General features: G+C 38.2%; 1 protein-coding gene and 1 long non-coding RNA gene across 2 annotated transcripts; both read left to right on the top strand.

The window, feature by feature from the left end:
• The first annotated feature begins 3494 nt into the window (after positions 1 to 3494).
• On the top strand, positions 3495 to 22114 carry DJ1D (Class I glutamine amidotransferase-like superfamily protein). Its single transcript, XM_010272495.3, has 6 exons — positions 3495 to 3522; positions 3656 to 3813; positions 3953 to 4069; positions 4559 to 5002; positions 20246 to 20608; positions 21815 to 22114. The coding sequence occupies exons 2-6, from the start codon at positions 3748 to 3750 to the stop codon at positions 22001 to 22003; spliced, it is 1179 nt and encodes a 392-aa protein (XP_010270797.1). The 5' UTR covers positions 3495 to 3522; positions 3656 to 3747; the 3' UTR covers positions 22004 to 22114.
• On the top strand, positions 5076 to 7112 carry LOC148792250 (uncharacterized). The gene is made up of 3 exons (XR_016085751.1): positions 5076 to 6646; positions 6850 to 6980; positions 7072 to 7112. It is a non-coding gene; the product is annotated as an uncharacterized LOC148792250 (long non-coding RNA).
• Positions 22115 to 23922: the final 1808 nt, after the last annotated feature.

Genomic DNA, 23922 nt, shown 5'->3' with positions numbered 1-23922 from the left:
GTAAAATGGATATTTCAACCTTTCCGTCCATTTTTAATGATGCTTGTAAGACTTAGTCAATTGTTGGAAACAACAAGGGTAGTGTTAGACAATTTTCAAATAATAAGGGCAGTGTTAGCCAATTCGTTAAACCATAAGGGTAATTTAAGAAATTTACCCTATGGTTAACTATCATGAGGAAAATTGCAAGAAATTCCTTAATTTTGATATTTTGCTTATTCTCCATAAGGCTTTGCTCTCTTAAAAGATTTGTAAAGTTATTGAACACATTCTTCTCCATTCTAAGTGCATCATACACTTTGTATAGGTGTTCTAAATCATCTAGGCATTCTTGAATGAATGCATGCCCTTTCATGTGGAAAAGTGGTTTGGGGCCCAAGGTGTCTCCATACATTTTTCCCACTATCCTCTATAAATGGGGCAATGCCCATAAACCCTTGTCAGGTGATAAGGATAAACACTTTTTTTGCCAAGTTTAATATCAAATTGAAACATAAAAGGTGGGGTATAGGGCTGATGTGGACCAGGGATTTAACAGGCAACCAATCTAGGTCTCCTATTTGGTGGACAGAGCACAAATTGTCCAAATCATCCCTCTACATGGCAGATCATGCAGGGAATCTCCCTACATGACCTGATTGGAGAACTTTCGTCATATTCAAGGTGATCCCTAGGTAGTTCTAGAATCCTGTTGCTTACAGTGTGTTTTAAGCAAATAGTAGACCCAATTCAATTTTGCAGTTTCAATTAGTCTATCCTCTAACTAGATTGGTAACCTAATGGTTTTTATTTTGGACAAGGATAATCTACTGGCTTGCCTCCATGGTTTTAATGAACCGAATTTCTATTATATCATTACACCAAAGTCCAAAACAAGATTAAAAGACCAGCTTTTTGGTATCTTAGTGGATAAAACACATTTTTTAAATGTTTTATGAACCTATATGGTTTCTACTGAATTTGGAAAATTTGAATGGAAATTTTAACTATCTTAGTTAAACATACTTTATATATTAGTTTACTGTGTGAATGTGTTCAGCCAATGACTACTTTGCTCCATTCAGCTCTCCCATGGTCATTGGATAGTAGTGGTACACTTTTCATATCTAATTCAATGAATTCTCTGTCACCGATAAAAAAAAAAATTAAATTTGTTTTCTATAGCAAAAATAATTTGAAGACAATAATAATGGTTTGTACCAAATCTCAAAAAAGATATATCTAATATGCATTTGTTTAAAACATCTATAAGATAAAAGAGAAGCTCACTTGTTAAATTTTCCAAAATTTTATGCCAAAATTCTGAAACTTTGCCCAAAATAAATTGGAAAAGATTTTCTTTGAGAGACTAATTAAGAACTATTATTTTGCTGCAATGCTTGAGGTTATTAATGGTAAAAGAAAAAAGAAAAATCTGAAAGGGTTAATAAATTGAAAAAGTTGCATTGCAAGTAATATTTTAGCTTCTTCATTGAATGCTTGGACTGAAACTGACCTAGAGTAGATACGATATAACTTACACATAAATTAAAATCCAGGTTTAAATAATGAAAATGTTTGGGCATGGTTAGGTTTGAGATGCAAAAAAAATGCATTGAAGGTCAATATACTGCAGAGTTTAAAAGTGCAAGGCACAAGAAAAAGCTTGGTCCAACTACTTGATGCTCTTTCCTAACATAGACTCAAGGGACTCAAGGCACAAGAAAAAGCCCCTTACATTAAAAGTGTAGTGTTTAAAAGCTCAAATACATGAAAGAAAATTCCTTCTGACTTGAATGTTCATTTTGTATCAATAATGTCTTTAAGTTATGATGAAATTGCACGGTTAGCCGTGGCCATGATAGGACAAATCCAGAAAAACTATTAACTGATTTAACATATAGTACACCTGGAATATGATTGTTATACAGAGGGAGTTCTTTTTTTAAATACAAAATAATTCAATATTTATAATGGAACATGTACTTATAAGACTATTAGACTAACATTAAGAAAAATCCAACACATTAACTGATTTAACATATATATATATATATATATATTGTTGTTTTGAATGACCATGACCATTAGGATTTCTGCAGACAGTCCAGGAAAGGTCTACAGGTTGGTTACTTATGTTTGTCTGGTTACACATGTAAACAACTTTGGGATGGCTTCTTCCTGTCTTGGCTATTTTAATAAGTATTTTTTATTGGATTCTTTTAACAAGTATTTCTTCTTTGTCTGATCAATCTTTTTACTGGAGTATGATTTTTCAGGTGAAGCAACTGGATATTATACATTTTGAAAGTACCCTTTCTTGGCGAGATGATGGGATGGGGGATATGAGCTCCACCTTCTTCTTCATCTTTTGCTCTACTCGCTCTTGAAGTTTCAATGGGTCTACTTTGCCTACCATGGTTAGCTTATTGTTGTCATCGTCTCCTTTGATGTCTTCAATACCTTCATTCACCATAGAATGCAATAGCAAAACGTGAGTAACTAGTAAATAGGCTCTAACATGTGCTGTGGATGTTATGATCAAAATTTAAATGCAAGAAAATGGAGAGATGAACCTCATAAACCAAGTAGAGTAGGAAACCAGAATTGACTCTAATGCGTATCCATAAGTCAAAGCAGCGGTGAAATCTAAATATAGAGACATTTTTATAAGAAAAGGGAAAATCAAAACACTGAACTCCCGTTTAAGAAACCAAAACTACTTCCCAAAATATTTTGTAAGTAAACCAGCAGAGATGGGACCAATGGATCCTGATCTCAAAGTAATTCATTAAAACACTAGAAGAAGAAAGAAAAAATTTTGAAAAAACTAGGAAACGGATTCTACTTCTCTCTCTAGCTTATGTGTGCCTATACTCAGGAAAACAAAAGGAATTTGAAGTAGAACTGTAAAAAGATGCTATAGTTGCTACTTTTAACACCAATGACAAGAGAAACAGAAAGATTAATTCTAATGTTTTTGATGTACCTTTGAAAACCCTTAACAGATCGTTTGACTTCTTGCTGCAACCTTCACAGCGCATATCAATCTTCAAGACAACGGTAATCGAACCCTCATCCTTTTTTCCCTCCGTCAGCCTTCTTGCCTTCACTCTTGTTCTCCTTCTACAGCAAATCAAAGCCAGGGAAAAACAAAATAAGATCATGATCTTTTCGAAACTCCAACTTAACAAAGAACCGGTTGAGAGCGGGAGAGGGAGAAGCAATTTGCCCTGATGATTAACAAGGGGTAGTTTTGTAAATTTATCAGTTCATTTTTTTTTTGTATTGATCACTGGATCAGTGACAGAAGGTCGAATTGTTTAAAAATTCTTAAAGTGAAATTATGAGGAAGGTTTTTATGATTGTTAAAAATTTTGGGAGAGGTTTTTGAACTGAAGCATGATGTCGCCACGTGGAAACATCTTCTCCCAATGCACGCTGAGATGTGGCCATGTGGGGGAGCGAGTGTCAACTCTCTTATCAACGCTTCCAGCTTATGTATATTTTGAAAATATGTGATAGGACACGATACAACTCTAGGTAGCGAAATCGATAGATGATACATAAATTGGGTCCATCAAATGATTGTTACATTGTTCTGCAAATTATATTTGTAGTCTCCTGACGTACTTTATCATATTTTCTCATAGATAATTCTTTTTAAAATTTTCAGGACCTTATTTCTGTTCATAAATCTCTCTAGAGTCTACTCCACTCCGCCCGTCCACCTGCTCACCTCTCTCTCTCTCTCTCTGTGAAAGAAAAATGGCGAACGCAAGGTCTCAGAAGAAAGTTCTGATAATCGGTGGCGATTATATGGAAGATTACGAGGTTAATAAGTAGAAAGAGAATATTCAGAATTGGATTTCCTAGATACATCATTAGATTCTCTCTCTCTTTTTTTTTTTCCTGTTTGTTCTCCGATTTTGGATCTTCAATCTCATAATTTAATTTGTTGTTTCTTTTCTAGGTGATGGTTCCATTTCAAGCATTGCAGGCATATGGTATATCTGTTGATGCTGTTTGCCCTGGGAAGAAAGCTGGTGATATATGCCGTACTGCTGTTCATCAGAGTTCTGGCCATCAGGTATTCTCGAATTATTCAATTTCCGCTCTATTTATTTATTTATTGTTTTTAGATTATTTAGATACCCTTTTTGTATGAACTTGGATGGGTTTATGCTAAATGGTCATTTGAAAGAAGAAAATTCTCAGAAGATGGTAAATTGTATGGAAGACAGTATGGTGGATAGTAACTTGTAAACATTGCATTGTATGCAAAACGAATGGTCTGTATAAAGCCTATGGATAGGATTATCGCAACCATGGTACCTGTTGTGTAGAGACATTCCATTTAAGTTCCATGGTGGTGGTTCATCTTAAAGGCATTGGGATTATCTTCAATGAATTGGACTTTTTTATGCACACCAAATGCTCACCTTGTAGAGTTGTAGTTTCTTAGCATAAATGTATCCGACCAGTCCAGTGAAAATGGGGTGGATGTGTTTTTACTTGCATTTGCTTCTTGTCACTGTTTCAATTTATGCTATATTTTCATTCTATATTACTGTGGCAGACCTATTCCGAGTCACGAGGTCACAATTTCACACTTAATGCATCGTTTGATGAGATTCAAGTAAACGAGTACGATGGGTTGCTTATCCCAGGGGGACGGGCTCCAGAATATCTTGCAATGGATGAAGCTGTTCTGAATTTAGTGAGTCATTTCTCTGACTGTGGAAAGCCAATTGCTTCCATTTGCCATGGACAATTGATCTTGGCAGCTGCAGGCTTGGTGAAAGGCCGGAAGGTCACAGCATATCCTCCTGTGAAGTCTGCACTGGTTGCTGCTGGTTCTCATTGGGTAGAACCTCAGACCATGGCAGCATGTGTTGTCGATGGTAACCTCATAACAGGAACAACATACACAGGGCATCCTGAGTTTATCCAGCATTTTGTGAAGGCACTAGGAGGCACAATAACTGGTTCAGCAGCTAAGCGGATACTGTTTCTTTGTGGGGTAAGTTTCTAATTATATTACATTTGAAGCTTGAGGTGCCAAATCTGGAAGACTTTCGAATCGTGAGCTCATTGTCTTAACATCTGTTGCTGAATCTGTGATTTATCATTTGAATACTAGATTGTAACTAGGAGCCATTCCTTGGTGTAATGGTAAAAAACCATGGGCAATGGCCTTTACTAGATTCCTACTTAGAACTTATTACCTGGTACTTCAGTAGTGCATAAATCAATAAGTAAATGACTAAATATTTAAAAGGAAAACAATAGAGATACCATGCTTCATAATATGCCTTTCCATTGGAAGACAATTTGTGCCATAATTACCTAAATTGTTGAAATCGGGACAAATTTAATACACAAATTTCAATCATAGTATCATACATGTCTGTCTATCCCTACCCCCTTCCAGGGTTGGGCTACATTGTAATTTCTGTATATCATTGTGTAAATCCTTTTTCATTAATTTTAGTATTCTCAGTTACCTTCTAAAAAAAAGCAAAATTCTAGATTCAAAAACTGCTTTTTTTCCTTCTCATCTGGTTAATAGTGCTTTTCGGCTAGAGGTTCTTTACTCTTTAGTTGATATGGGCATCTGTTATTGTTAAGTATAGCAACAGATGAAAAGATAAATTCTATTATAAGAGGAGTTCTAATAGGAAGTATATAGTCTATGAGAGTCTTGTATTGTGTGTCTGTATTACCAAAAATAAAGTTAAAATAAAAACATAAATGAGAGAAACAAGCCATGGTTGTAGAAGCCTGTCCCAGAAAATCTGTTTCTTTAATAAATAGTGAATTGAAAAATTCAAAATGGGATATAAAGGAAAAAACCCTTGACTATGGTGCACTATGCATCTACAAGTTCCAATGTTTTTTGATTTCCAACTTTCAGCTAATTTTATTGTATAACTTACTTTAGCTATTAGTTATCATCATCATCCATGTCTTATCCCAACTATACGGGGTCTGCTACATGAATCCTGTTTCGCCAATCCATACTATTTAAAGCCATATCCATTATTAAATTAATAGTGCTTAAATCATTTCTTACTACTTCTATCCATGTCCTTTTTAGTCTACCTCTAGCTCTTCTAGGTAGGGATGGCAATTTTCTCCATCCCCGCTGGTTACCTGGCCTCCCTGACCCAAACAAGTTGGGGATGGAGCTTCTTTGGTGGGGTTGGGATCTCAGGGGCAGGGATGGGGAATCATTTTGATACTTGATCAAGGACAAGGATGGGGATGGGGAATGAAGTCCCCACTCTGCTCTGCCCCAACAATATATACGTTATAAATAGTTTAAAAATATTATTATATTTTAAAAGATAAAGATTTCTATCAAGCATCTCTTAACATGTACATAAAATCCATGTATCTTCAATGTACTTATATTTCTCCCAGTTCAACAAAATCCATGTGTCTAAGTTTGAAGAGATTCTCATCACAGTTTTCGAAGCCAGTGGGTCCAGAACGGATGCACAAAGCTTCTGTAAATTCCAACCAAGAGACTTGTGGATGGGTTCGCCAAAACCATTGGAACCACAGATTGCTTCTCCTTCCAGGTTGAATGAGGCGACAAGAACTCTTTGATGGCTGGGTGTATCATTGTATTCAAAATACCTTTCTGCCCTAAATATCCAAGGTATGGGATCCTCACCTGAATATTTTGGGAAATCCAATTTTGTTAAACTTGTTGAGGCCCAACCATGGTGACTGCCTCCTTGATCTTTGCTGCTTCCTTCTTGGTCGCCATTGTGGTTTCCTTCCACTGAGTCTTTCTCCATCTGGGTCATCAGGATAGCTAGTGTCTGCTTGATTTCTTGTAAATCTCTTGTGGTCTTACAGGCTCTGATACCAATTGTTGGGTAGCTGCCCAACTCAGATCCTCTTTGAGGGAGGATAACCTCCAGTCTCCAGAATAAGGGAAAGTGAGAGTGAAGAGAGAAAGAGATCGAACTTTCTTATTATTTCTTATTGTAAGTATACCTCTGTTTTTATTTCAATCTTGCCTCCAATGTAACTGATTTACAACATAATAATAACAACTTGCCAACCTGTTTGATTCAGTTAACTCTAGCTGTCTCTGTACTAGCTTCCTTATGCTGAGGTGGCCTTCTTCTCCTTCTAGAATATACTTGTAGTTTCTGCCCCCTTGTGCCTCTAATCTATCAGTTTTTAGCTACTAGTTAATGCATGTGAGGCTGCATAAATTCATGCTATTATTGTTAGGAATTGGAGATTTGACTAAATAATGTTAAAATCTATATGAGGTCCACATTCAATAGATCAGTCCTGCTAGGCAATGATTGTCCATAGATGAGATGTACTTCCTGTTCCATATTATCAGTCTCTTGTATTTCCTTCTTTTAGGAAGATTGGTTGGCTGCTAGAAAATCTCGTTTTTCTAGTTCAGGAACAATTTAATCTTCTTTAAAATATTTTCATGAATCTTCATAAATAAAAAATAGAATAAAGCTATAGCAATTTAATAGAGAGAAAGAGAGTATGAAAAAGGGAAGAGAAAATTTAGAAGAGAAAAATTCAACTGACCTGGGCTGCACCCTTTTTATTCATATGTATATAATACTCTAGGCTAAAAATGATAGAATCACCCAATGAATAAAGCAGAAAATAAAAATAAAATTAAAGGATAACTTAAATTGTCAACACTCCCACTAAGGTAGCACCAACTAGCTTGGCTGACATACAATAATTTAGTAATGTGATAAAAAAAAATATAAATAGCCTTTAGACATAACACAGGCTCCCCCTTAATTAAAACCATTAGCCTTTCTAGAATTTCATTGAACAAGTGTAAGGTATAATGAATCTTGGTGCTGGAAATACTTGAACAATTCAACAACATTCATCACCAAGGATCTTCAACCATCTCTACCAATTATCAACTCACAGAATATGAACTTTTTTTTGGATCAATAACAAGTAACTTTCATTAATCATTAAGAAATTTTAAGTACAAAAAAAAGGGGAGATAAACTGTCTTAACTCCCCTGAAAGAGGCTGGAGCCCCCAAAAGGAAAACAAAAGACATAATTAAAAATGAGCACAGAACAAAGATTCCCTATTCACCCCCTGCTTGGCTAATCCATCAGCAAACAAGTTAGCATATCTCTTCACCCAGCTGTACTTTATCTCAATGTCCTTAGCCAACCACTTAAATTTTTTCTTTTCATTGTCATAACTCCACATTCCAATCTTGTCTTCTTTTAACCATCCTACTACCACCTCCGAGTCACCTTCAACTATCCTCCTTATATTTATTTCTTTTTCTCTTTGGATTCCTTCCAAGGCTGCAAAGATCTCAGTCCTAAGAGAGTCACCTTCACCAACTGGGTCTGAGAAAATGGCTAAAACATTTCCATCCTCATTCCTAAAATCTCCCCCAATACTAGATTGCCCTGGGTTCCCTATACTACTGCCATCAAAGTTCAGTTTTATAAAGCCAGTGGGGGGAGGGATTCAAGGACTTGGAACCCTTTTAACCTGTGCAGAGCTTGCTATCTCTTTCCAGTTTCTCAGCAAGTCATCCAAGGTAAAATCTGTGAATAAATCCAAAGATTTCAGCCATTGTGCCACCCTTATGTGGATTAGCTCTATCATGTTTTCAATGCTTCTCCTTATCTAAGAAGATTCTTAAGTTTCCTTCTTTTTTTGAAGATAAAATAAAAATTTTATTAAACAAAAAGAAATACAAGAAAGGTGATAAGCAATCACCCGAGAGAAAGTAACAGATCCATGAAAACCCATCGAAAAAAAAAACCAACGAAATCAACCCGAACTACAGCACAAATCCATACACAAAAAACATCGAAAAACAAGATAACAACCCTAAGATGAAAGCCCAACCCGAACACCACAACCCAAACATACACTGCAGACCCATCCCTAACACCCACCCCGCAAAGGACTCCCAATTACAAACTCTTCTTCTCATCCGTTTGAGACCCTTCTAGTCACCTTCTTTCTAATCTTATGGGGTTTTTGACAAGCCTTTTAGGTCCAATGCCAAATAAGCCTCTTTTTATTCGCGCAAAAGCCTTTGAAACTGGAATCTGTTGTTGACCTTTTCTATTATTTTGAGTTCTGAATCTTCTAACTGTATTAACAATTCCCACAGCTTCTTCCAGGCTCCCTACTGACTTCTGCCCCTTTTCTGAACCCACCACCCCCTGAGATATTCCTTCCTGTTTCTTGGCTACCTTCCCACCATCCTCAACAAACTCTTCCTTTTCTTGAATTAAAGGGTTACCAGAATTGCATTCAAACACTGGCTCATCATTTCTCTCTCTTTCCCCATTTTGTTCCTCCACTGATCTGAATGCTTCCTTTGCAAACTCTTCCCCTCCTAGGAAAAACAAACCTTACATATTTCTGATTTCTAATTCCTTATTTACCACATTCTCTAAATCACATGTTTTCTCAACCTCATGATTTTCATCCATCATTGGTTCTTCTTCATTAGCCTCCCCTGACTCTCCTTTTCCACTTTCTCCCAAGGGGAAAGTTCTGTACTTCCTTTTATAAGTTATAACTCCATCTCCTAACTTACTTCCTTCCTCATCTCTTCGCCCTCCCTTAGTTGCAAGATCTTCCTCCCCTCTTTTCTCCTCTGTTAGAACTTTGTTCTTTTCTCCCTTCTTCACTGGCGCTTCCGCATCTCCCATTTCCTTTGCCCCTATCACCCCAGTCACTTCGTCCTCTTGACTGCAATCCCTTTCTTCTTCAGCTCTGTTTTCGACCCTTCTTGGTAAAACCTCAGTCATCCTTCTATTGCTCTCCTTTTCTTCTCCCGCCATTTTTCCTCCCCAATCATTTCCTTCCTCTGTTATGTCCATGTGCTTCCAAGTGGATCACATGTAGATCCATTGAAAACCGACCCACCCAGATGTGAATGCTTTTCTTCCTCTTGATACACCTATTCGTCTTCTTTTCCTTTTCCAATCTCCTTATTCCCAATGTCATCAATACGATTCAGTCTTGATTTTTTAATACCCAACATCTCTTTGTTCTTTCCCTTCTCCCCGTTGGCTTCCAATCTCCTTGTGCCATGTGGACTCTAGTGAACCCTACCTGCAGTATCAGCGTCTCGTCTCCCATACCACAGAGATGCTTTAGCTTCCGAAGCCACCCAGAGCTTCCACCATCTTTCTTCAACGAAGAAATCGATTGTGTGAGGAATCCTCTCTAGCCTGGCACCTGCAACTATAATTTTTGTTGCATATAGTTCAGAAGTGTTAACATCCTCCAACACTCCACCACATGCTATTGCTATCTTCTCGAAGATGTGAAGCAACCACAAATTAAACAGTAGCCCAAGAATCTTCAGTATCACTCTCTGTATCGGTACTGAAATTTCATCGCAAGAAGGTGTCCACTTTGCCATTGTCACCGGACCTTCCGATGTTTCTATATTCATGAACTCAGACTTTGAATTTCCTAGGTCTAGCACTGCTTTACTGTCATTGAAAGGAGCCACCACAGCTGACTTTGCGTTCAGAATCCTAAGCATAACATCGTTAAGAGCACAGGCGAGGCGCATTTTGGGGTATGTGCCTCGCCTAGGTCCTAGGCGCCTAGGCATGCGCCTGATGTGCCTTGCACCTCAGCCCAAGCGTGCACCTTTTTAAAATTTTGTGCTTTTTGCTTTTTTTTTTTTTTTTGAGTCACCAAAGCTCCGAGAACCCCCTATCTTCTAATGTTGTTCATTCATTCATTGGAATAAAATATCTTTTTAAAAGGCAATGAAAGTTATAAAATCATTATTTTTTATGTGAGAAATAAGAATTTCAAACCCTAACATAGACGTGTTCGGGCTTGCCTTGTGGGGCGTGGTACAAAGGCGACTTATAGAATCAAGAATGTGATATGTTTTACATCACATTAGCTACTTGAAGCAATGTAATTAAGGAAAAAAAAGAGATTGTGGGTTTTACATGCTTGAAAATGCTTTATATGTTTGCTTTTATTTTTAAATTTTTATTTGAATACGCTTTACATGTTATGTTTATGTATTTTAATTTTAGATAATAGGTTTTTAAAATTTAAGTTTATATTTTTCATTAACATTATGTTTAATATTTTTAGAATTTTTTGCATTTTTTAATTTTTTGGCATTTTTTTGAATTTTTTATCTTTTTTTTTGTAGTTTTGTGCCTTGCTTAAAAAGGTACGCACCTCGCTTTGCGCCTCAGGCGCAACTTGGCCCTTGTGCTTTTAAAACATTATCTGAGCCGGTTCCCATCAGCTACATGGACTGAAAAGAATTCAACCGGTTCAACCGGTAAACCCAACTGGCGAGCCAACAATCTGGTAATGAAGTTAAGGGTGCTGCCGCTATGAATTAGGATGGAAACTTGGCATCCCTTGACTGTCCCCTTAACTCTCATGGTACTGGGGGAGTCCATGCCAATCAGGGCTTGTAAAGAAATCTTCGGTTTGTCTGTATCAACCTCAACTTCTTCCTCCGGGGTAGAGGACTCATTTGCCTCAAGAGCTTCATTTGATCGGAGGAGGAAGAGCTGTTGGCTCTTGCATTGTTGGCCGGGAGCAAACTTTTCATCACAATTATAACATATACCATGCTCCCTTCGAGACTGAATCTTCGACCAAGTCAACTTTCTTAGGGGAATAGTTGGACCAAGGGGTTTTGGGTTCCTCGGATCCAGGCGGTTGGGTGGAGTCTTTAAAAGTGGGCCAGGATTTTTGTTTATCTTCTTGAGCCGATTTAAGCGTTCTTCATGAAGTCTAGCCATCCCTGTGGCGGCATCGACAGTAGCGGGGTGAAGGGCCTTCACCTCTATCTTAATGTCCTCACACAGGCCCCCTACAAAACTTCTGACTAGAGCATTTTCAGGCCATCCATAAACCCTGGCTGCCAAGCGCTCGAACTCTTGATGATAATCACGCATAGAGCCAAGCTGCCTGAGTTTAGAGAGAGTTTCATCAAAATTTTCGTAGCTTGAGGGCCCAAACCTCCAGCATAAAGCCTCAGTTAAATCTGGCCAAGTCTATTGGGGGTGAGAACGATGGTACCATTGGTACCACAGTATGGCTTCTCCTTCCATATGGATAGAGGCCACTGCTACCTGTTGATGCCCGGGTATCTCATTGTTTTCAAAATACCGTTCGGCTCTCAATATCCAGGAGATAGGATCGTCACATGAGAAAAGGAGAAAATCAATATTCGCTGGTCACCCCAATAGCCCTCTGTTCCTTCTCAAGCTCGCTTGACTAGAACTCTTGCCTTCACTGTCGCGGCCTCCAGTTGCAGAGAGTTGGGAGGATATCGCCGTGATGGCTTCCCTCATCTCCTTCATATCCCCGGCTATTTGCCGTATATTGGTTTCCAGTTTATCCACTCATTCCTCCATGGCGGTCGAGCAGGTGGTCAGCAATTTCTGGCTCTGATACCAATTGGTGGGTTACTGCCCACCTCAGGAACTGCTTCAAGGATAGCTCTACCTCCTACGGAAGAGAAGAAGAGATGATTCTCAGGAAAAATGATGCACACTTTCCTTCTGTAATACCAGTATTTATAATCATTAGCGCACATCACACATGGACTGTTATAACAAACTACTGACGTGGTCTTCTTACATAATTCTCAAGCTTGGGCTGGTTCTAGCCGTTGGGAGTCTCAGTGGGCTGATATCGTGCTTCATAAGTCTTAACAGAGATCAAGCATACCAAAAAAACTAAATGAAAGCTGACCAAGAACAATACTATATTGGTAGCAGAAGGAAGAACAGACACCAAAAGAAGCTACAGTTCTGTTCTGACAATAATAAACTTCAGATTTAATCACTATTAACAACATCATTATCAATACTATCATCATCGTCGTGATCATCATCATCATCATTATCAGAGTTTTCTCCTTCTTGCTCCTATACCATCTCGTTTTTATAATTCAAGAACAACTTAATCTTCTTTAAAATATACTCAAGAATCTGCAAAAATAAAAAATAGAATAAAACTATAGCTATTAATCAAAAAAGAGAGTACATAAAAGATGAGAAAATTTAGAGAAAAACTGAACTGACTTGGGCATGCATCCCTTCATTCACATATATACTTATCCCATTATATAAAAACTCTAGACTGAAACAGAAAAGAAATACCCCTGCCACCATGACTAATGAATAAAACAGAAAATAAGAATAAAGTTAAAAGATAACTAAGACTGTCAATAGAAAGGACATATAAGTCACATGTCTGCTAAAGCTGTTTGATTTTTGGCATTGGGAATGGCACCCTCTAGTTTATTTAGCAGTTGGTCTCATTTTTCTCTAAGCAACTGAGATAGAAATGCAGGCATAGCTGTCATTATATTGCCTAGGCAAATAGGTGCCCTTGGCTGGGTGCCTTAATATAATGTCCTTCATGTTGCTAAATCTGACTAATATGTGTGTTGATAACTCAATACATTCTATTATATATATATATATTCAATTTTAAAAGATTCAATGGTTTTGAGAAAAGAAAAAAAAACAATTGAAGCATAAAGTGGTCTATATATTGATAAAAAAAAAGTATAAAGTGGTCTATATTTTTTGTTTTTTTCTATTCTCTCTCTCTCTCTCCCCCTTATATTAAATAAAACTGTGACTTCACCTTTTTTTCTTTATCTCTTTTACTTTCTATCTTAAATTTTATCATATAAAGTTATAACCTTCTTTAGTTGCTAATTTGATATGATTTTTTTTATCAGCTATTTGATTTTAAAAATATTGATATTAACATATTTGTACTATTGTCCTGGATATGATGGTTTGCCATGTTCTGATGGGAAATTTAATGTTATTAATAAAGAGCATAGTTTTCAAGTTGCCAAGGCGAGGCTAGGCGACTGGGGGCGCCTAGTCCCCTAGGTGGGCACCTAAGCGTTGCCTAGGTGATGGATTTTTTTATGTTAAAAAATAGATCCTTGGGTAGTTCCCTAGGTACCATAACCATATTTCTTTAATAATTATTCATGGTTTTTGTTAGAGCTAGCCAAATAAGGGTAGATTAGTCATTTTATTTCTGTTAAGTTATGTGCTTATGTGGCAGTTTTAATAGAGACATCCTGTCCCATGCTTAAGTGGGGGGCCAGTTTAGTCTTTTGTACAACTAATTAGAGGCTAATTCATATTAGGGTCGATTGATAGGGTTTAAGCTATCAGATTCTACTGTTCCTTTTCTTCTTCTTCTTCTTCTTCTTCTTCTTCTTCTTCTTCTTCTTCTGGTTCGAACTGCTGAAGCCACTGAGATAACATGGTGTCAGAGCAGGACGTTGCTCTTTAAATCTCTGCTCGTGACTGCTGCTCCTTTCTGTTCGTGACTTCTTTTTCTCCTCTCTGGACTGCAAATGGAGAACACAGACTCAACCTAGGCCTGAGAACACTTTGGCCTCTCTTTCTCTGCTTAGAACTTGATTGCCTTTCAAGAGAATAACTCCAGAAATAAGTGGATGGTCGACTGAAGCTCTCCATCAAGGTTGGTTATCCTTTTTTTTGTGTTGCTGGTGTTTCTGGGTTGGAAAACCCTCAAAAATCTGCTTGGACTGATCAAAACTTAAAGAACTAGGTTATTTGTAGCCTTGGTTCTTGGCAAAAGGCCCAAGAACAGGCTGTGTTTATAGTGACCGAATGGTGTAAGGGTTACTGTAGTGGTTGTAGTTGATGTCTTTGGATTGGTAGTGACCTTTAAAAACAAAAAGGGTCAGACAGACCTGTACCATGTGGGACAGAGATGGTTGTGTAGTGATGCTTTTGATGCTCATCCTTTATTGAGGAGCTTCAAGAGGGCTTGTATGTGGTTAGTAAATTGCTGAATTACTGTAGTGGTGATTTATGGCTCTGTGTAATCAGTAGTGGTGTGAGCAAGAACAAAAGTTGTTTTTTTTTGGGGGGCTGGAAGGAATGGCCGAATTGCCTACATCAATTTTCTGCCTTGTCGGTGTTGCCTGAATGTTGGTTTACCTTTTGTTCTTAATCTGAATGGTAGTTTGTGCACAGTGGTGACTGATTGTGACTTGTTGTGAACCTATCACCTGAGTTTAGAGACTGCTGTTGCCTTGGCTGCTGTAGTATTTGGTTGGTGACTGAGAGTTCAGCATTAGAGATAGCAGTGGGGGAGACATAATGGCAGCAATGGGAGGTGGTTCTAGTGATCAGAAACCGAGTGTGATGATCCCCTCCGATTATTTGGGTGTGCATATGACCTCCATTAAACTTAATTGTGAGAATTATGTGCCATGGGCCAAGTCAGTGGAAGTTTTCCTCAAGGCAAAGAGGAAAGTGAAACACGTGAAGGAAGATAAACCATCAACTGACTCTCTAGGGTTTGATGACTGGGAACAGGAAGATGCCCGAATTATGACATGGTTATGGAATAGTATGGAACCCAAAATAAGTGCCAATTTTATTTTATTAGATACAACTAAGGACATATGGGAACATGCCAAGAAGCTTTATTCTGGGCAGGATAATATTACAAGGGTATATCAGCTCTATCAGGAGTATTTCTATCTGCAGCAAGGGAATAAAACCCTAGAAGAGTACTATGCCAGTATGAAGAACCTCAGAAATGAACTCAATGTCTATCATCCCCTCACTCCAGATGTTAAGGTTCAGCAACAACAGAGGGAACAATTAGATGTCACTAGGTTCTTAGTGGGGTTGAAATCAGAATATGAACTAGTTAGGACCCAAATATTGGGAGGCTCTACTCTTCCTACACTTGAGGAAGTTTTTGCATAGCTCAGTAGGATTTCTTTGGGATCTACAGAGAATCCCACACAGTCTGACAGATCAGCATTTGTGATAGTCAGAGGAGGTGGACGTGGTACTAGAGGGGGAGGACATGCCCCCCGAGGAGGTCGTGGTGGTTCCGTATTTGGCCGTGGTGGTGGTCGTGGTCGTGGCTCGGGGGGAGGCCGTGGTAAAGGAAAAAGTAACTCTACAAGGAAGTGTACCCATTGTGGTAGGGAAGAACATTTGGTGAATTTTTGTTGTGATCTCCATGGCCCTCCTTCTACATGGGCTAATCATGCAGTAGCTGGTGGGGTTGATGTCAGCGATAACCAACAGGCAGATCTAACCTTCCACGTCTACATCTGTTTCTGGGAAGGAGATGGTGAGTGTATCGCGCGACGAGTATGAGAGGTTCCTCCAGGCTACTTCACAGCATACTACAGCCACCCTTGCCCACTCAGGTATAGCTTGTCTGGCATCCAAACCCTCTCCCTGGATTATTGACTCTGGAGCCTCTAATCACATGACCGGGACTCCAGGTGTGTTCTCTTCCCTCTCTAAAACTTCCACATCTTAAACTTTACCCTTGCCAACGGTTCCTCTTCTCCCATCTGTGGTGTTGGTAATGTTGACACGACCTCTCTTTCTTTATCATCTGTTCTATATGTCCCTAAGTTTCCATTTAATCTTATGTCTATTAGTAAATTAATCAAGACTCTTAATTGCTCTATTACATTTTTCCCTTCCTTTTGTGTTTTTTAGGATCTCAAGACGGGGAAGAAGATTGATGGGCGGCATGAGGCTAGTGGATTGTATTACCTTGACGGTGGTGGATCGTCAGTTGCACTTCAGGCTTCACTCACTCCTCTACAGTGGCATTGTTGACTGGGACATCCATCTCTCAAGGCACTCAAGATACTGGTTCCGTCTTTGAGTCATTTGTTGTCTTTACAGTGTGAGTCGTGTCAGTGTGGGAAACATCGTCGGGTTCCCTTCAATCCTAGAGTTGATAGTCGTATGTTGAGTCCTTTTGCTTTGGTTCATTCAGATGTTTGGGGTCGTGAATACTTTCTTACTTCCTTTCAACAATATTTAGAACAGCATGGTATCATTCATCAAACTTCATGTGCATCCACTCCTCAACAAAATGAGGTAGCTTAACGAAAGAACCGTCATCCCCTTGAAACTGCTCGGTCTATTCTTCATCATATGAGTGTTCCTAAATGATTTTGGAGTGATGCTATATTTACTGCGTGTTTCCTTATTAATCGGGTGCCCTCCTTCATTCTTCATGGTCGGTCTCCCTTTTCTATTTTGTTCCCCACCTTGTCTCCCTTTCCATTAACACCCCGCATCTTTGGCTGTGTGTGCTTTGTTCACAATCTGAGTCTTGGGATAGACAAGCTGGATGCACGCTCAATTAAGTGTGTCTTTCTTGGCTACTCTCGGACTCAAAAAGGGTATTAAGCGTTACAATCCCATTACTCGGAAGTGCTATGTTTGTCCTGATGTCACCTTTTTTGAGTCTGTCCCCTTCTTCTCGGGACCTGAAGCATCGGTGTCTCCACCTTTGCTTCCTCTTCCTCTTCCAGTCCGTGATCCCGTTTTGGTTGTTCCAGTTGGGGTTGACCCTTCACCTCCTCCAGTGTAGATCCCTACTGAACGACCACCGATCCGGCATGTGTATACTCATCGACAGACACCGGCTCCTCTTCCAGCTTCTACCTTGTCTGCGGATCCTGTTGTTGTTCTTGTCCCAGAACCTTTAGGACTTGATCTTCCCTTTGCTTTATGGAAAGGTAAACGTAGTTGTACCCTCCATCCCAGTTCCAATTTTGTTTCAGTCTCTCGCCTTTCCACTTCACATCGCCAATTTGTTTCACTGTTATCATCTATTTCTATACGTAAGAATGTCCAAGAGGCTCTTAGCTCACCTGGGTGGTAGCAGGCAATGGAGGAGGAACTCTCTGCCCTTCAGCATACTCAAACGTGGGAGCTCTCTACTCTTCCTCCCGGTAAGCATGTTGTGGGTTGTAAATGGGTGTATACTGTTAAATACTTGCCGTATGGTAGTGTGGAGCGTCTGAAGGCCAAACTTGTTGCTAAAGGTTATTCACAATTGTATGGGGTGACTATATGGAGATCTTCTCTCCAGTGGCTAAGATTGGCTCAGTCCGTGTCTTAATTTCCTTGGCAGTTATGTATGATTGGCCCTTGTTTCAACTTGATATTAAAAATGCCTTCCTTCATGGTGACCTTATGGAGGAGGTATATATGGAGCAACCACCTGGGTTTGTTGCTTAGGGGGAGGATGGTAAGGTGTGCAGATTGAAAAAGGCAATTTATGGGTTGAAACAATCGCCTCGTGCTTGGTTTGGGAAGTTTAGTGAAGTGGTGAAGAATTGTGGAATGAAACATTGCCAAGTTGACCACTTGGTGTTCAACTATGATTCAGAAGCCGGAAAGATTTATTAGTGGTCTATGTGAATGATATTATCATAATTGGTAGTGACAAATTGGGGATCGATAAACTAAAGGTCTTTCTACAAAACCATTTTTAAACAAAAGACCTTGGGACATTGAAGTATTTCTTGGGTATAGAAGTTGCTAGATCAAAACAAGGTGTAAACCTGTGCCAAAGAAAATATGTTCTTGATCTGCTGGATGAAACAAGACTGTTAGGTGCAAAACCGGCTGAAACTCCCATGGAGCCAAATGCTAAGTTGAGTAGTGATACATGGGAAATATTTGATGATCCTGGAAGGTATAAACGGTTAATGGGGAAGTTGAAGTATTTGACTATCATGAGACCAGAACATCTCCTTTGCAGTCAGTGTGGTGAGCCAATTTATGCAGAACCCTCGGATACCTCACTGGGATGCAGTTCTTAGAATTGTAAGGTACCTGAAGGGAGCTCTAAGCCGTGGGTTATTGTACAAACCAGGAGGAAGACTTGAGGTAATTGGGTATACAGATGCAGATTGGGCAGGCTCTGTGTCTGATAGAAGATCTACAGGTTACTGCACATTTCTTGGAGGAAATCTTGTGGCATGGAAGAGCAAGAAGAAGACGGTTGTGGCAAGGAGCAGTGTTGAAGCCGAATACAGAGCCATGGCACACACTACATGTGAATTAGTATAGCTGAGGAATCTCCTACAAGAAATCGGGTTCTCCATGGATAGACCTATGAAATTGTACTGTGACAATCAAGCTGCACTCCACATCTCATCTAGCCCTGTTTTTCATGAGAGAACAAAGCACATAGAAATTGATTGCCACTTTGTGAGGGAGAAGGTACTTATTGGAGAGATAAGCATAGAACATGTGTGGCTCAGGTGATCAATGGGCAGATTTGTTTACAAAAGGCTTAAGCTCAGGGAGAGTGAACTATATATGTAACAAGCTGGGATTATATGACATATATTCTCCAGCTTGAGGGGGAGTGTTAGATCTAGCCGAATAAGGGTAGATTAGTCATTTTATTTCTTTTAAGTTATGTACTTATGTGGCAATTTTAATAGAGACTTTCTGTCCCATACTTAAGTGGGGGGGCAGTTTAGTCTTTGTACAACTAATTAGAGGCTAATTCATATTAGAGTCGACTGATAGGGTTTAAGCTATCAGATTCGACTGTTCCTCTTCCTCTTCTTCTTCTTCTTCTTCTTCTTCTTCTTCTTCTTCTCCTTCCTCTGGTTCGAACTGCTGAAACCACTGAGATAACAGCTTTCATAAGAAAAGTATAAATTTCATATTTAAGTAGAGAAAATCAACTTATTCATGAGAAGAAAAGGAAGAAGGAAAATAAAATTCAAAAAATATAGGGGCTGAACCCTTATTTTTGTTATAGGAAAAGAAGAAAATAAAAAGTATTGGTAAAGAAGAAGAAGAAGAAGAAGAAGAAGTAGAAGAAGAATATATGGAAGAGGAAAATGTGCTGATTAGATAAAATTTTTATCTTCCTTATTGGTTCAGGTTTTTAAGTCTTTGAGGGTTCAATACAGCATTTAGCAATATTTGTGTTGATTAAACCCTAATAAATAAGAAAATAATAAAAAGAAATTAGTATATAAACACACAATAGATTTTGTTGTATTTTATGAAATTCTTATCACCTAAGCTCCATTGTCTGCTAGAATCACCTAGATGCCATGACAACTATGAATGCTGGTATTCTATTTAGTGGTTGTTTTTTGTGAATTCCAGGTAGTTCCATGAATCTTCATTTGTTTTAGTAGATGCTGTATTAATCATGCTTTGAAAATGTACAAAGAATGCCATTTGGTTAACTGGATTGACCTTCATTGATTTGGGCCACGATTGAAATTGAAAATTTATTTTTGAGAAAACAAGCCTTAGGTATAATCAAGGTGGCTGTCAATCAACTTAGTAGATTATTATTTATTTAGCTATATCAAGCTCATATTACTACACTTATTTCCACGATTTGATATATATAAAATGCTTATTTCTGTTCTGTTATGCAGGACTATATGGAAGATTATGAGGTTATGGTTCCATTTCAGTCTCTTCAAGGTCTTGGTTGCCATGTTGATGCTGTCTGCCCCGAAAAGAAGGCAGGTGATATCTGCCCAACAGCCATTCATGATTTTGAAGGTGACCAGACTTACAGTGAAAAGCCAGGCCATGATTTCACTCTGACAGCAACCTTTAAAGGTTTGGATGTATTGAGTTATGATGCACTTGTGATTCCTGGAGGACGAGCTCCAGAGTACTTGGCATTAGATGAGAATGTACTGTCTATTGTGAAAATTTTCATGGAGTTGGGAAAGCCAATTGCATCCATTTGCCATGGACAACAGATTCTGTCTGCTGCGAATGTTCTGAAGGTACTTCAGCCTTCTTTGATGTATAAGTTATTGTTTCCATGCTCCTATAGAAGTTTCTAGTTAAATATAGATTATGGTAAGTTACCATGTTCTAGACAAGGGTGGCAGACCAATGACAGAAAAGTAATTGGGATCAAAGTCCTCTGTGGTTCTAACCATCTAATGTCATACGTCCACATATTTTATGTGCATGTACTGTTAGTGCCTCTTCATTCTAGTCAACGCCTCAAGTTTCCTATTCACTTGGGAGTGAATCATTTGTCAGTTCAGGTAGATCCTACTCATAATGGTCCAGATGTGTGGTTGAAGATGCATTCAAAAGTGATACAAGAAAACAATTGTCATTGGAAATCCTTGACCTTATAAGGAAGTTAAGATGTTCAGACATTGTGGATTCCGCAATCATGATTGTCAAAGTGCACTGATGCTTGCACTAGACAGCTGAGAGTATTTTCATGGTTGAAACATTTTGGCATCCATTTCTTTTGAATCCACGTGCTATTTGTGGTGTAGCTTACATCCATCTTGGTTTGAATTTGTTCTTTCAGATATGTCCATTGACTTAATATCATCTGCTGTGTTTTGTTCATGCTTTTGTGATACATTTCTTGTTATACGTAAAGCTTTATACTTGTAACTCTCTTTTTAGGTTATGGTTATTATTTATTATATTCCATACCACAGTGGTAAGTTAATGGAGGGTTCAGATTTCGATAAGCAGGTTTAAACCTGGCTTGAAGCCACAGCCATTGACCAAATTTAGGTGAATACTTTGAAATCTGATTGAAATTATGTTTCCATTTTGGCTCTTCTTATTTCTGGAATAAAACACCATAGCTTTGAAGATTCAGATCCTTTCTTTTTTGTTTTTTATTTTTCTTTTTTTCCTTGGGGGGGGGGGGGTTAAGAGATTGATTAACCTATTTCTTTCCTTTCCTAGAGGCAATCAATCAATCTATCCGCATAAAATATCAATAGGGTCCTATAGATTATACACATTGGATTTCTGGGATGGTCTAATCGACCAAGAAAAATAAATCCTAGACATTATCAATGGTGTCACGATGAAGCATGGCGTTTAGTATATTCTCTGTAGATTTTAATTAAATATCATGAAGTATATTTCATATGGTCAAAAGTTTTTAGTTGTGTAATTACTAGTTTTCTCAGATTATGTTGCTATGATTATTTGTCTCTTTGTTGCAGGGTAAAAAGTGCACTGCATATCCTGCTGTGAAACTCAATGTGGTTTTGGCGGGGGCAACATGGTTAGAGCCCAATCCAATAGACCGATGCTTCACCGATGGAAATTTGGTGACTGGAGCAGCTTGGCCTGGGCATCCTGAGTTTATCTCCCAGTTGATGACATTGCTTGATATTCGAGTATCATTCTAATGTGAGTGCATGAGTTAAAATAATGTTATTCCCATGTATCTGTAAAATTATAGACTTGTTCTTTACGTTCTACATGTGTCCAAATGAGTAAAACTTTGCATACGTTTACTATGCCGTGTTCTTATTCTAGTTGAGAAATCTAGGTTAACACATTTGGGGTAATTATGGTGCGCACCACTGGATGCATGATTCACAACTATTTGGCTACACCGTGTGAAGTAACTTCGTGTTTTATAAAGTAAAAGTTGTACAAAAAGTATCATAGGTATTTGGGTACTTTTGATTTTCAAAATACGATTCTAAGAAGTAAAAGCACCAAAAAGCCCAAAAACACTGCGCCAGATTTCCTGACATTGCTCTAATGGTTGGTGTTTTGCTTTGTGTTTCTAGTGATCTTGTGAGGATTACATGTCACCCTTTTTATCATTAATAAGAATAGAATTAATTAATTCATAAAAACAAGATGTTAGAGAGTATATGCCCCCAACTCCAATTAAATTGATGTTATTTGATGTTTATTGTTGAATAAAATTAAATTTTGTTTTCATGTATGTTATGGTATGTCTGAATAACCATTTGATAAATTTGAGGAGTTTATCATACCAAGACTAATACTTTTGTATCGATGAAATAGTAGAGCAACTTGTCTCAATTGTTCGGGTTGGCCCTAAGGTATAATTTTTGTGTGTTTGGTGAAACACTGAACAAAATAATTTCTGGTTATATTTTGGACTTTACAAATAGGAAAAATTGAAGAGTTGCACTTAACTCTTAAACTTGATAGTGATGCCATATTAATTATTGGATTGAGTTGCTTTCGATATGTCAATTGGTGAAATCCACTTGTGGTCAAATACATGGGTATGGATATGGGTATGGGTATGGGCATGTTGGAACAATTTGGAGAATTTAGTGGGTGGTCATTGTGATATGATCAGCCATTTTTTTAGACAAAGAAAGGTTTTTGCACATAAAACCTTAGTTCAACAAAGTTGAAGAGATCTCTTTTCTCCCTTTTCTTCAAATTTTCTAGAAAACTTTCAAGCTCCTTAAGCGGTTAATTGTTGCACATAATAGTTAATTCGATCAACATTAGAATGCACAATCAATACATCAATTCTCACATACTTGGGTTAGGATTGATCTCCAACTATGGGCTGCATTACCTTCAGCTTGGAGGCTTATTTGGATCTGATTCTTTGAATGTGTCACCATTTTGAGAGTTGCAATTTGGTCTCCGTATTAGATAACTCTAAACCTCTCTTGTTCAAATTGATAGGATCAATCTAGATCGATGCAATAAGAAAATTGGTTTCTCTTGGAACTTGATTTCCTTTATATGGGTTGAATAATAAACATTTTGAAATCTAATGCTTCTTATCAAGGTTCAAAGTATCGACACGTATCGGCCTGTATCGGCTGATACATATTGTTTTGGGAGCTCCCCATTTGACCAATTCAGGGGGTGGAGCCTTAAACCAGCTCCCTTGAACCGGTTTTGAAAAAAAAAGTAAAAAAAAAAAGTACCGATATGGCCTGATACTTCCCTACTGGCATATCGAGTGTATTGATATTTTGAACCTTGCTTTCTACTGTCAAGGTTCGACTTTTATGATTTAAAATTGGCTAAAAGGGTTCTAGGTAGGGGTGATCATGGGTTGGGTCGGGCTGGGCCCAGGCTGGTCTTTGCACTTATAATAAGGGCTATAGCTTAGGCCTGGCCCCGGCCCAGCCCGGGGTTCCGGGCCTGAAACATAAGCCCTAGCCCAGGTCTACACGGGCCCGGGTCTGATTTTGGGCCAATGTCTTCCATATATAAAACATTACATATTTGTAATATTTTATATTAAATAACATAACATGCATATAAACTTATACATTATATAATATAAAATATTAACATATAATATAAATTATAC

Source organism: Nelumbo nucifera, chromosome 4, assembly GCF_055504915.1.
Source record: "Nelumbo nucifera cultivar China Antique chromosome 4, China Antique-T2T, whole genome shotgun sequence".
Classification (NCBI taxonomy): domain Eukaryota; kingdom Viridiplantae; phylum Streptophyta; class Magnoliopsida; order Proteales; family Nelumbonaceae; genus Nelumbo; species Nelumbo nucifera.
Note: the sequence above shows the minus strand (reverse complement) of the source record. Positions and strands in the feature narration are given on the sequence as shown.